The 12443-nt window shown below is 31.3% G+C and overlaps 1 protein-coding gene across 1 annotated transcript; it reads left to right on the plus strand.

Annotated features, from left to right (window-relative positions):
• The first annotated feature begins 868 nt into the window (after window positions 1–868).
• LOC112775239 (auxin-responsive protein IAA16) lies at window positions 869–5653 on the plus strand. The gene is made up of 4 exons (XM_025818734.3): window positions 869–1623; window positions 4320–4724; window positions 5129–5193; window positions 5301–5653. The coding sequence occupies exons 1-4, from the start codon at window positions 1286–1288 to the stop codon at window positions 5342–5344; spliced, it is 852 nt and encodes a 283-aa protein (XP_025674519.1). The 5' UTR covers window positions 869–1285; the 3' UTR covers window positions 5345–5653.
• Window positions 5654–12443: the final 6790 nt, after the last annotated feature.

Consider the following 12443-nt stretch of genomic DNA (forward strand, 5'->3'; position numbering starts at 1 on the left):
ATACTAACATTGATATAATATTATTTCAAGTATATGTTTTGCAGGTATCAAAGAAAAGTGTTGAGTTATTTTTTAGTGGGTTTAAATTATTTATTGTTTATTAGAGAATTTTGTGTATTAGAATTCTTTAATAATTTATTATTTATTTTGAGCTGATTTTGATATGTTCTTACTTGACAATAAAACAACATATAACAAATTGTTGGTGGGTCTAAGTATTACTAAGTTATTTATGGTCACATTGAGTATATATGTTTGATTTATTGAAAAAAGTAAATTACTAAAACTAATTAATAACTATTTTAGAGTTAATACATTTAATACTAGATTAAGAAAAAATAAACAATACATAATATATTATATTTTTATTAATCAAATTATTATAATTCAAATTAATTTTAACAAAAAAATTTAAAATTATAATTTTAATCTTATCACATACATGACATGGGCTATTACACTTGTAAATATAATAAAACAGATTATATATATGATTCGAGTGCGGGTTCTACACTAGTTTCTTTAATAAAGAAATCGATCCGATTTCTTCACCCTATGATTTAAAAAAGAGTTGCCTTACAATTGTGTCTAACACCACCAACTTCTATAATCATGCACAACACACACAATTTACATATCTAAAAAAATAGTCAATATCTACATATATTAAAAAAAAAGGAAAAAGAAGAAAAAAACGAAAGAGGAATGCTAGGGACCAGTAATTTTTGGGATTTATAGTCATTAATAAAGCTTTTAATAGTGTAAGATTAATATGAGATTTCATCTAATGACTCACTTTTTTTTAATAGTTACATGCTGGCCAGAATTTGATAAAATTGCTGACCCTAGACTTTTCCAAATAGAAAGGTATATATTAAAAGTTAAAAGTTATGCGCCCGTGTGGAGCCTAGCATACAAACAAAAGGCAGGAAAGGGCAGGAATGCCCCCAAAGCCCCAAACTCACCACTTATATCATTCCTCCTCCGTATGACATCACCCATGACGTCAGTCCCGACAAGACCCCAAAACAATCCAACAACTACAATCCTATCCACGTGGCACCATCTTCCCCGTCACTTTCCCTTCACACGCCCTACAACATCCATATATCCCCAAAACAAAAGAAATAAATAAATAAACAAAACACACCATCAATTCCTAACATTTTCAAGGAAAAAAAAAATAGAAAGAAAAAAACTCAACTTCAGTCTTCAGTCTTCATCTTTGGGAGAAACATAGAATAAGAAAACTCCCAAGTCTTTATATTATTCTGCATCGTGTTATATGGAGTCAGAGCGAGACAAATACAGCATGATAAATTTTGAGGAGACCGAGTTGCGACTCGGTTTGCCGGGTGGGTCGAACGATGGCGAGTCATCACTTAGGAGCACTTGTACTACAACTGGAAAGAGGGGTTTCTCGGAGACTACTCCGTCTACTGTGGATCTAAAGCTGAATCTGAATCTTTCTTCTTCTTCTTGTTCTTCTTCTCTTAACAATGAATCCGTTTCAGCTTCTTCTGTCAACGTTGACAAGAACAAAGAGAAGAATGGTGGTGCTGCTGCTCCTACTTCTACACCTCCTGTTACTCGTTCTACCGACCCGGCGAAACCACCTGCCAAGTGAGTTTTTCATATACCCTCTTTATTATTTTGTTGGTTACTTGATCTGAATAGGAGGATTGGTAATAACTAATAAGTACTCTAAAATCTTTAATTTTATTTTTGGGGTTGATTTTCACAATTTTTTCTTTCTTATTTTTTTTGGGGTTTTGTCTCGTTAAATCTTTCCCTTTTTTTGTATAATTTTTTAATAAAATCCAGGTAATAATATATACTACTGGATATTTGCTTGACTTTGTTAGGTTTAAATTCTTCGGAAAAATGATAAAAGTAAAAGATAAAAATTTAATGGTTTAGTTTTGTTGGATGTTAATTACATTTATATTCGTTGAAGATTAGGTGGGGGAAAAATTAGATAAAAGGAAACCGGAGGAGAAAAAATTTAGGCAAAAGGAAACCGGAGGAGTTTGTTTTCTGATTTATTTCGTATCTATAGGGAGATTTCATTTCTGATTCCTGTTTTGTTCATGAGATCAAAATAGTTCATGATTTATACAGCATCTAATCTAGGTTTCCTTTTTATCGTAATAATATTATAATTCAACAGCTAAAAGAATTTGATATTTTGTTCAATCTGCCTAGGACATGTGTTGAATAATGATTATTCAACTTATGCTAGTTTAGAGAGTTGATGGATTTAGGAAAAAGAACAGAAGAAATTAAAACCCATAGATCCATTGTACTTTCAACCGGAAAAAATAACAGAAATTATAGGTGCAATAACAGGTTAAAGTTTTGTTTGTGGTTGAAGCTAAACATTGAGTATTATTTATATTACTTGTTCCATAATTTTTCGCAGAATTAATCCTCACATCAACATACTTTAATATATGTGTTTGAAATTGTTAAGAAAGGAAAAAAAAAGAAAGAAGAGATTTGTAAAGGAACGGTTTAAAATTCTGAATTTGTTTCAGGAAAAAAGTTTGCAATATTTTTTACTTTTATATTAGTTTTAACAATGATCAGTAGTAATCTTGACTTGAGGGTTAATTTTGATTTGTGGTATGTGATCATGCCTTTACACAACAAATATTAATGCTAAAATTCCACTTAATTAAGGATAATAATGGGTTGTGTTCTTGGGTGAATTGGCTGGGGTATAGCTCGTTTCTTGGTGACTTCCTTCAAGCCTTTCTTTGAAACGGGTTATACCTTGGCACCTTGTGAACAAGGAGGTGGGCACCTGCAAAAAAGTACTCCGATGTTCAAGTCAGTACGCGAATAAGCTTTATTTTTAGGTAACTCTTAGATCAAGTCAATACGCGAATAAGCTTTATTTTTAGGTAACTCTTAGATCGGGAAAAGTGAATATCAGCCTTTCTCCTGATTACTTACTTTGATAATGAGAGTATGTAGTTAGAGGTTATTTTCTATCGTTTCGGAATTATAGTGATAATGTATATAGGTATATCATAAGGTTCTGATTTGTTGTTATGATTTTAATAGCCGACCTATAACATATATGCCGAGTTTTTATAGCCAATTTATAACGGTTATATCATATCTCCCAAGTTGAGTCTCGTGATATTTTAATAAAGCAGGTTGAGGTTGCTAGAATTTATTTTTTAAAGCCCTGAAAGTGAAATCTAGAACAATACTACTAATGCAAGCACATGTGCAATTAATAGATAGACATTAATAGAAGATGTCCATTATATTTAGAAATTAGGTGAAGTCAACCGGTTTGAAGAGCGGGAAAGAAAAGAAAATGTCATCCAGATTATGAGCAAGAAAAAAAGGGTATGAACTATGAAGTATGGTGGTGGTGGGATAAGGCCTAAGTGTTAGGGGTAAGCATGATTTAGTTGAATTTCTTTTTCTTCCTTTTTTTTCCTTTAGTGGTAGCGTGTGGCATGGTTTGTTGTCGGGTAGACAAAGGAAAAGGACAAGACAGAAGGAATCTTGCTTTATTCATCAACCCAACCATTTGAATAAGTGAATCCAGCAAGACAAAAAATTAAAAAGAAAAAAAAGAGAAAAAGAAGAAAGTAAAAAAGCATATGCATCTATTGTCCACGCTCCCCAGTCCCCCCGGTCGTGTCACCTAACATATTTCTTCACCCCACTTCCCTCATCCCTATCTCTAATAATTCTGCTACACTCCAGGCTTGCCTTTTTATTTGGATATATTTGCAAATAAGCTTTATACTATTTATTTAATAATTTCGTGGAATCTTCCAAATAATTTATTCTTTGAAGAAAGTAGAGATTAATTTGTTTAATTTAATAAAAATAATTAAAGGCTAATTTAATAATTAAAAATTTTTAAGAAAAAAAATTGACTAATCTAATAATTAGCATTTATTCGGTCTTACTTTTATCAATTTGTATTATTGTTATATGAGTAAAAATGTGTATAAGATAATCTTCTTAACAGAAAATGTTTTTTATTCATAAAAAGTCAAACAATACTTATAAGAAAAAACATAAAATTTAGATTAAAAAAGAAGATAAATATCAAGTATCATGAACTATAAAGAATGTCTATAAGATAATTGATAAATGATAATAGATAAAAAGCATAACTTGAAATTAAAAGAAAAAATGTTTAAGAGGAACAACACAAAAATCATCATTATTTATCATTAGATAGTCGCGAGACAACTTTTCTTTTTATTTGGCAAAGCAGCTTCAACTTAATTAACATAATAAGCACTGATTAAAAGCAATGTATCGATTAATGTTGCATGGTGTAGGGCACAAGTAGTAGGTTGGCCTCCAGTTAGGTCCTTCAGGAAGAACATAGTAAGCGGGCAGAAGAGCAACAAGGAAGAAGTGGAAAAGCCCGCCACCACCACCGTAGGTCAAACTGCAACCGCGACCTCCGCGGCAACAAGCGGCAACGGAGGGGCGTACGTGAAGGTGAGCGTGGACGGAGCACCATACTTGAGGAAAGTGGACCTGAAGCAGTACAAGAGCTACAGAGAGCTGTCAGATGCGCTGGCAAAGATGTTCAGTGGCACCATGATAGAGCCAGCTGTCAGTGGGCCCCATCACGAGTTCAAAGGAAATGGCCTCTTCAGCTTCAATGGATCTGACTATGTCCCCACTTATGAAGACAAAGACGCTGATTGGATGCTCGTCGGTGACGTTCCCTGGGAGTGAGTAGCCCTCTCTCTCTTATAAAAAATCTAAAATTTATTTATTTTAAAATAATTATAAAAATTAATTATTAAATTAAAATTATGTATATAAAATATATATTAAAATAATAAATATATTAAAAAAAAGTGAAATAATGTGTGCCAATGAGATATAATTCAAATAGCATAGTCTTTTCATATTCACTTAGGATAATATTAAAATTAATTTTTAATTAGTCATTATTAGTTCTTTTTCATTGTAAAATTATTTTTAATTTTTTTAGAGTTAGAATTCAAAATTTAAAATTTGAATTTTAGATTAAAAAAATAGCTTAAAAAAATTAGTTGATATTGACAAAAAAAAATGATTTTTTAGTTAATAATGGATAATAATCACTAATTAGGACCGTTTATTTTTACAGAATGTTCGTAGAATCATGCAAGCGCCTTCGCATAGTGAAAGGTTCTGAGGCAACTGGGCTTGGAGGTTAGTTAGTACTTAGTACCAAATTATTAAACCTCCTTCAACAAATTGTTTTAAAACCATATAAAAATGTTTAACTAATTAAATGTCCCTATTTCTACTAATTTCAGTTCCAAGAGCAGCAGCGGAAGAGCAGTGCAAGATCAGAAGCTGAAATCATTTTCTTGTTCTTCTAACCAACTACGTACATTGCAATCTACTCGGTTGTTCGTCATCGACAACTCAAGGAAGCACCAAATTGGCTCGAACAAGGTCGAGTCTGATAATATGTTTAATTATTATTGTTGTTGTGTGTCTGTGTATTTTAATATGTTTTTTAATATGTTTTTTTTGTAACTTGCTTAGTTATTTGTGTATTATATATGAAATGAGAAAAATGGTTAGAAATTTGTTAGGGACAAGAAAATAATACTATAATGTGTTTATATGATGATCGCGTTTTTGTTTCCAAGGAAACGGAAAAGGTAAGCTTGTTTGATTTGAAAAGATATTCTTAAAATTTTATGGAAAGGTAAAATAATAAAAATAAATATAAAATAAAAATAAAAAAATGAAAATACAAACTTATTAAATCCTAAAATGTGTTATATTTTAGGTTTTGTTTGGATATAGAAAAGAAAATAAAAAATAATAAAAAAGAAAATAAAAAGAGAGAAAATAGAAAGAAAAGTAGAATTATTTGTGTGTTATTTGGATCAAGAGAAAATAAATAAAAAGAAAATAATTTTTTTTTTGTTTAGATAAAAAGAAAAAAAATTATAATGATATAAAATTATATTAATATTTTTATAATAAAATAATGTATAAATATTTTTATTTATGTTTTATTGTATTTTATAAATATTATAAAATATTATAATTTAATATATTTGATTTAAATTATGTATCAAATACATATATGTTTAGATGTGAATTTATATTATAATAATATATTAAAATTATTAAAATAAATTTATATTGATAATTATTAATAATAATAAAATTATAGATAATATTATAAATATACAAAAAATAATATTTTTTTATTTTCTTGATTGTAATAAATAGAAAATTTTTTAGTGAGATTTTCACTAATTTTTTTTTTAATATCCAAACAAAAAGAATAAAATTTTTTATTTATTTTATTTATTTTTTTTTCTTTTATTTTTTCTTAAACCAAACATAATGTTAATGTGCTTGCCTAACAATAATAAATAATGTAAATGTTTCGGGCCACCTAAAGTTGTCGTTGTCTCTTCCAAATTTAAAATTGTACGTAACCACACAATTATACAGCGTAAAAATATTGTATGTTTGCTCTAAAATATGAAGGCAGCAAGATTCCATAGTAGTAAGGGGCCACGTGGCATTGTCTGTGGAATTATTTGGGGCGCTGGTTGGACATACGTTAGATCCAGGAACAAAGTGATAAGGTGGGATCCTGGCCATGTGCTCCAATGTCACTAGCTTATATTGAGGGTTCCATTAATTTATTCACTTGTTCCACCTTTATTGTTGTGTCTATATATTTTGGGAAGTTCTATGGTGCTGACATTAAAATTTATTCTCACTTAATGAAATAAGGTGTCATTTTTTTTGTATTATGCTTGTTCTATAAAAGTATCTGTCTCAATAAAATGGTCACAGTTGATTCTAATACAGGCATAATCGGGATTTACAGATGATAGTATTTATTCTTTAGATAATGTTAGGAATACAAAAAAGACAGCCAGAATTTGCCTTATTTTTTATTTAGCATCCGTTAATTATCGCAATAATTAATAAATAATAAATAATATAAGTCATGACTATTTTTAATTGATTTTCTTTGGTTATCAAATATTTCCATTGTCCTTTGATGTACTTAACGATAAACTTAAAATTAGCCATAAACACATTAATGATTCGTTAAAAGAAATGTATTTGATAATGCTTTATATTATTTTAGTTTATCTCTTTGTAGACCTGACTTTGGATTATGATGAGATTTTCATGTAATTTAGGAATGGATTGTGTAGTAAAATTGTTAATCAGTTTAGTTTGGATTTGAGCAATAAAAAAATAATAGACCTCTATTACTAATAGGAAAAAAAAAAAAAGAAAGTTTATGGCCAGTAAAAAAAATCCAAAGAAAAAAGTTTATGACCAAGAAATTTTTCGGATCATGTCATAAACTCATAATACTTAACCTTAAACAAAAATGTTGCCTTCCTTAAAAGATTAAATTAGAAGTTACACTAAATATAACAAAAGATATATCTTGTTATAGGAAAAAATATATATATGCTTACACACGCATCATGGTATATCGCTATCATTTTTATTAATTGTGTTTTGTAGAAGTTAGATCTTTTACTTTCATATAACACAAAAGAAAAAAAATATTGTGTTCCTATTGGTATACTTATGTCGATGTTGATTTTTTTTTGTGACTTTATGTCGATGTTGATTATTTTTCTTAGTCTTTGTTTTGTCGATTTTTAACAAATTGATGGTGGTTCGATTCTAATAGTTTGGGAGCAAAATCTACTCCTCTTTTACATGTACCAGTTTTTCTATAAGTGTATCAAAGATCCTCGAATTAGGTGGGCATTAAAAAGGGAATTGAGTTCGAAAAGTGTAAAAGACTGAAAAGCATAAAATAAAAATTTCGAAAGGAAAACTTGACTGAAAATTAAAATGATTTGCATTGAATTTTAAATAAAGCAATTAAAATGCCTTCGACTGGATCAAAGGACTCTTGACATGAAAATTAAAGGTACTGAAATGTAAATTGGGCAAGTAAGTAAAGGAGACTTTGAATGTAAATCTGACAATGAAATTAAAATATGCTTTGAAGAAAAATTGAACAAGAAAAGTAAAGTTGCAGGAATTGTAAAATTGAAAAGTAAAGGCAATGGAAGGAACCCTAAAGAAATTGAATTCGAATGCAGACTCAGAAATTCGCTGGGGATGTGAGTGTGCTTGAGTGTATTTCTGGAGAAAAGTTCCAACCCCGATTTCCTAAAACCTACTAATATTTATAACTCACTTCTATAACCAACCATTAATTGCATGATGCTGCCTTGTGCGCGATTTTCTGGATAACCGTTCCCACTCCTTTGTCCGTGAGCATTACCAACACATTCCTAACTCAGAGAAAGCATTCGAAATTCCCACTCATGTAACCGTTTGATTTTTCGTTCAAAAAATCGCTTGATTCTCCATTTCGAATAACTGTTCAATTTATCAAAGTGTCAAAATCGAGTCCGTGTCAAATATTTTTCACTTAAAACTTGCACGTGCATCTCTCGGCCTCTGCTTCCCTTCCAACACTTTATCAACATCTTGAATCAGCTTTAATCTTTCGAAAACAAATATTTCAATTAACACTCTTAAATATATTTTTGATATAAAATCGTCAAAGTTTCCTAATTTAAAATATAAAAATAGATTTTGAGGATAATATTTCTATCCATTTATAAAATAAATTTGACATAATTAGTTAAAATTTATAATCAAACTGGTTCGATATTATTAGAGAATGTTATAGATTTAATGTTAACATGTCAAATAAGATTGATTTGTATAATAACTAATTGGAGTAATTATTTTTATAATTTTAAAGATAAAAATTATTTATATGTGTTCTTTTAAAATAAACTATTTTGACTATAATCCACTAATAAATTAAATTACATCACTGTCTTTTGAAAAATGATAAAACAAAAATATCGACTAAAAAATAAAAGGCTAAAATATTAATTATAAGAATAATTGCATAATGATAACCTAGCTACTATATACATCTCTCTTAATATTAATGGATACTCACACTTGGATACCTAATAAATGGTGTTTCTAATAGTGACCTTCAGTGTATTGTGATATGTGGAGTTCAAAATTGTTCATAATTTATTAATAATAACAAAATATGAGAAAGATTCTTTTTTCTTACGTGTTTGTTATACAATTTTAAAATTTGATATTTAATTAATAAAAAAATTTAAATAGTTAATATTTAATTTAAAATATAAAAATAAATAAATTTTAAATATTACAAAAAAAAATTCAACATTAAATATCAGACACTAAAAAATTGATTTTTTTTATTATTTGGTCTTGTACTCCTAAAAAGGTTCACACATTCTTAAGTTTCCTTTTTCTTATTTTAGTAACAAAGGTCTATTTTTAATTAATTAATTTATTTGTTGCTCAAACTCAATCTAAATTGACTAACAAATTTACTGTGTATAGTGCACACCCACTCCTAATTTTAAATCGTGCGAAAGCCCCCGCTAGAATCCAAGACCAGGTCCACAAAAAAAATTTAAAATAATATAAAGCATTATAAAATATATTTCTTTAATGCACTGTTTGGTTTAAAGAAAATTGAGTGGAAAGAAAACGTAAGGATGAAAAATGGATGGATTGTGTGCATATTGGGGATCGGCTAAAGTATGGTTTCGGTTTCTTCTATATAATATATAATATTTCTGGACACTTAGGCTAGTGGACTATAGGATATAATTGAATTTGATTATTGATAATTGTGATGTATGATGATTTTGATGATTGTGATGATTATGGTGAATGATGATGTTGAATTATGAAGTTGGATGGTATAATGATGATTGTGTAGATTGATAATGAATTATGGTGTTTGTTGATGTTGAGATAGGATAAGTGATGCTTATGAGTAGTGAGATTATATTAAAGTTGTTGATATTGGAATTTTGATGTAGAAAGTGTGGAATTGTTGAGTTTATGGTGGATGAATTGATTGAGGTAGGTGTTGGATTGATTGAGTTATAATGGAAAGGTAAAGTATAGTAGTTGGTAGTACTTTATGGTGAAATTGAATAGGCTTTGAATTGGTTTGGTTGTGAATTTTGAAGGTTTGAGAACCTAGTAAACTTTTGGTAAAAACCAGTTTTTGGTGAACTTTGACGGATCGTATCTTGAGATACGATTTTTGAAATTGATTGAATTTTATATCAAATTAAAGATAATTCAAAGAGCTTTAAAACGGTATATATTTTGTGAAAATCAAAATTTTGTAGAAAAAGATTGATCATTGGAAGTTGGTGTTAAAAATCTGAATTCTGTGATTGTGCAGAATTTGTGATTTCTGGTTTGTGTGCGCACGCTCACTGTTGTGCGCATACTCTGAACAGGGGATATGTTTTGACTTGTGTGTATGCATACCCTTGTGCAATATCCTGTGAGATTTTGAAAATGTGCATATGTACATTCTGGTGCGCACGCACACACAGGGATATGCCTACTGTTGGGAGCGCTAGCACACTCTGGTGCGCACACACACCTTGCGAAATTTGCAAGCTGTGCATGCGCACGCACACGTTGGAAAGTGCATTCTATTGAGGGCGTTTGCACGTATCTATGCGTGCATTTAAAATGAAAACTTTTATCTTCTGTGCGTACGCACACCTCTATGCGTATGCACACTTTGTGAAATTTCTTCTGGGAGTGCGTACACACAACCCTATGCGTACGCACACTGCCCTATTTTTCAAAGAAAACCTTGTTTTTAGTTGTTTCACCTTTTTGGCAAGCTTGTAAAATTCTGTAACGCTTATCTACGATGCCTTAACTTGTTTTTAGGCTTTGGAACATAGAGAATACTATAAGTGGGTTTAACTAGATACTTTCTGGTAAAAGGTTAGAAGACGGAGACTTAGATTTCTGGAGTACTGAGGATGGATTAGTCGACTGACATTGGATTAGTCGAGTGAGATGACAGAGTACAGTAATGATATTTAAGGTATTGAGTTGTGGAGTTACGGATTGATGGTGTTTGAGACGAGTGTAGGACTCGAAGTGGAAATATGACTTTACTGAGTACTGAAAATGATTTATGAAAGCCACTGATATATTGTTTTATGATGAGACTGTTGAGTCGCTACGCACCTCGGTTAAGGGCTATGGCAGTCTCCCGCTTGTCGAGGTCGCAGGGCCAGCGTAAGGACAGTTGGTTTTTCCCGCTTACGTTGAGATGTGAGGGCTGGAGTGGTATCCCGCTCGCATTACCTTCTCTGCTGCATGAGTATGCAGAGCCTATATCTTTGGCATAGTAGACTCCCTGCTGCATGAGTGTGCGGATCCTATATCTCTGGCTTGGCAAAATTCTCTGCTGCATGAGTGTGCAGAGCCTATAGCTCTGGGCGTGGAAAGAAGGCTACATCCGGTAGGATGTATCGGGTTGGCATTTATGGACCGACAAGTGATATCACGAGCCAATAGAAAAGGCATTCATCATATGCATCTTCTACCTGTTTGTGTGCTTTGCTTAATATCTGTTATGCCTAAATGAATCACATGTTTACTTGCTAACTGTTCTAATTGGGGTACATGTTCTTTACTTGTGCTTTACTTGTCTGCATTACTTGTGTTTTCTACTGGGATTGAGGAGGTTCGGTAGGCGGTGGTGATGGGGTCGCACGGAGGCTTGGTTGGCAAAGGATGTGGGATACAATGGTGTGATTAGTACTAGTTAGAAATTCCTTAAGTGTAGATAACCCTATTTATTGTTTATGGTTTAAGTTATTTATTTTGCTAAGCTTGGATAACTATTTGGTATGAAGCTCTAGGATTGCCTCTAGCATTCCGGGGTCTTACATCTTACATTGCTGGACACTGTTACCATACTGAGAACCTTTGGTTCACATTTCATACTTTGTTGTTTTTTAGATGCAGTGCGTAACCCACCTCGGTGAGTTGCTTGATGGTGACAGAGCGGAGGGCCTTTATCATGTTTTGAAATCTTTTGCTTATTTTGAATTAGTTCTCTCACTTTTGTACTTATTTTTTCCCTAGAGGCTTATGATGAGTCGATATTTGATGGTATATTTTGACTCAAACTGGATGGGTTCTAGCACATGAACTCACACTTAAGCACCAAAATAGCATACTTTTGTGTTTTGTCCCTAATTTGATCCTAAATGTAAAAACATGCAGTTTTGTGCTTTAATAGAGCAATTTAATCCCACTTTTATGTCATTCGATGCCGCGATATAGTTTGTGAGTGATTTCAGGCCTTGGAGGCAAGAATGGAAGGATAAAAGTGGAAGAAAGCATGTACGAGGGAGAAAATATGAAGAAAACAAGGAAAAGCATACATAGCGAAGTGTGTGTGCGCACAGCCTTGCGTGCGCGCGCACAAGCGAGAAAATCCATGTGTGCATACGCACGCACCTGTGCATACGCACAGGTCAATTTTCAGCCGAGTGTGCTGACGCACACGTCTGTACGTCTGCACAGGTCCCTGCACGTGA

Source organism: Arachis hypogaea, chromosome 19, assembly GCF_003086295.3.
Source record: "Arachis hypogaea cultivar Tifrunner chromosome 19, arahy.Tifrunner.gnm2.J5K5, whole genome shotgun sequence".
NCBI lineage: Eukaryota > Viridiplantae > Streptophyta > Magnoliopsida > Fabales > Fabaceae > Arachis > Arachis hypogaea.

Bases quoted from the DNA above. Each gene is read 5' to 3' on its own strand.
- LOC112775239 (XM_025818734.3), top strand. From the start codon at position 1,286: ATGGAGTCAGAGCGAGACAAATACAGCATGATAAATTTTGAGGAGACC. The intron at 1,624-4,319 runs GTGAGTTTTTCA...TGCATGGTGTAG, and splicing joins CCGGCGAAACCACCTGCCAA to GGCACAAGTAGTAGGTTGGC. The intron at 5,194-5,300 runs GTTAGTTAGTAC...TACTAATTTCAG, and splicing joins TGAGGCAACTGGGCTTGGAG to TTCCAAGAGCAGCAGCGGAA.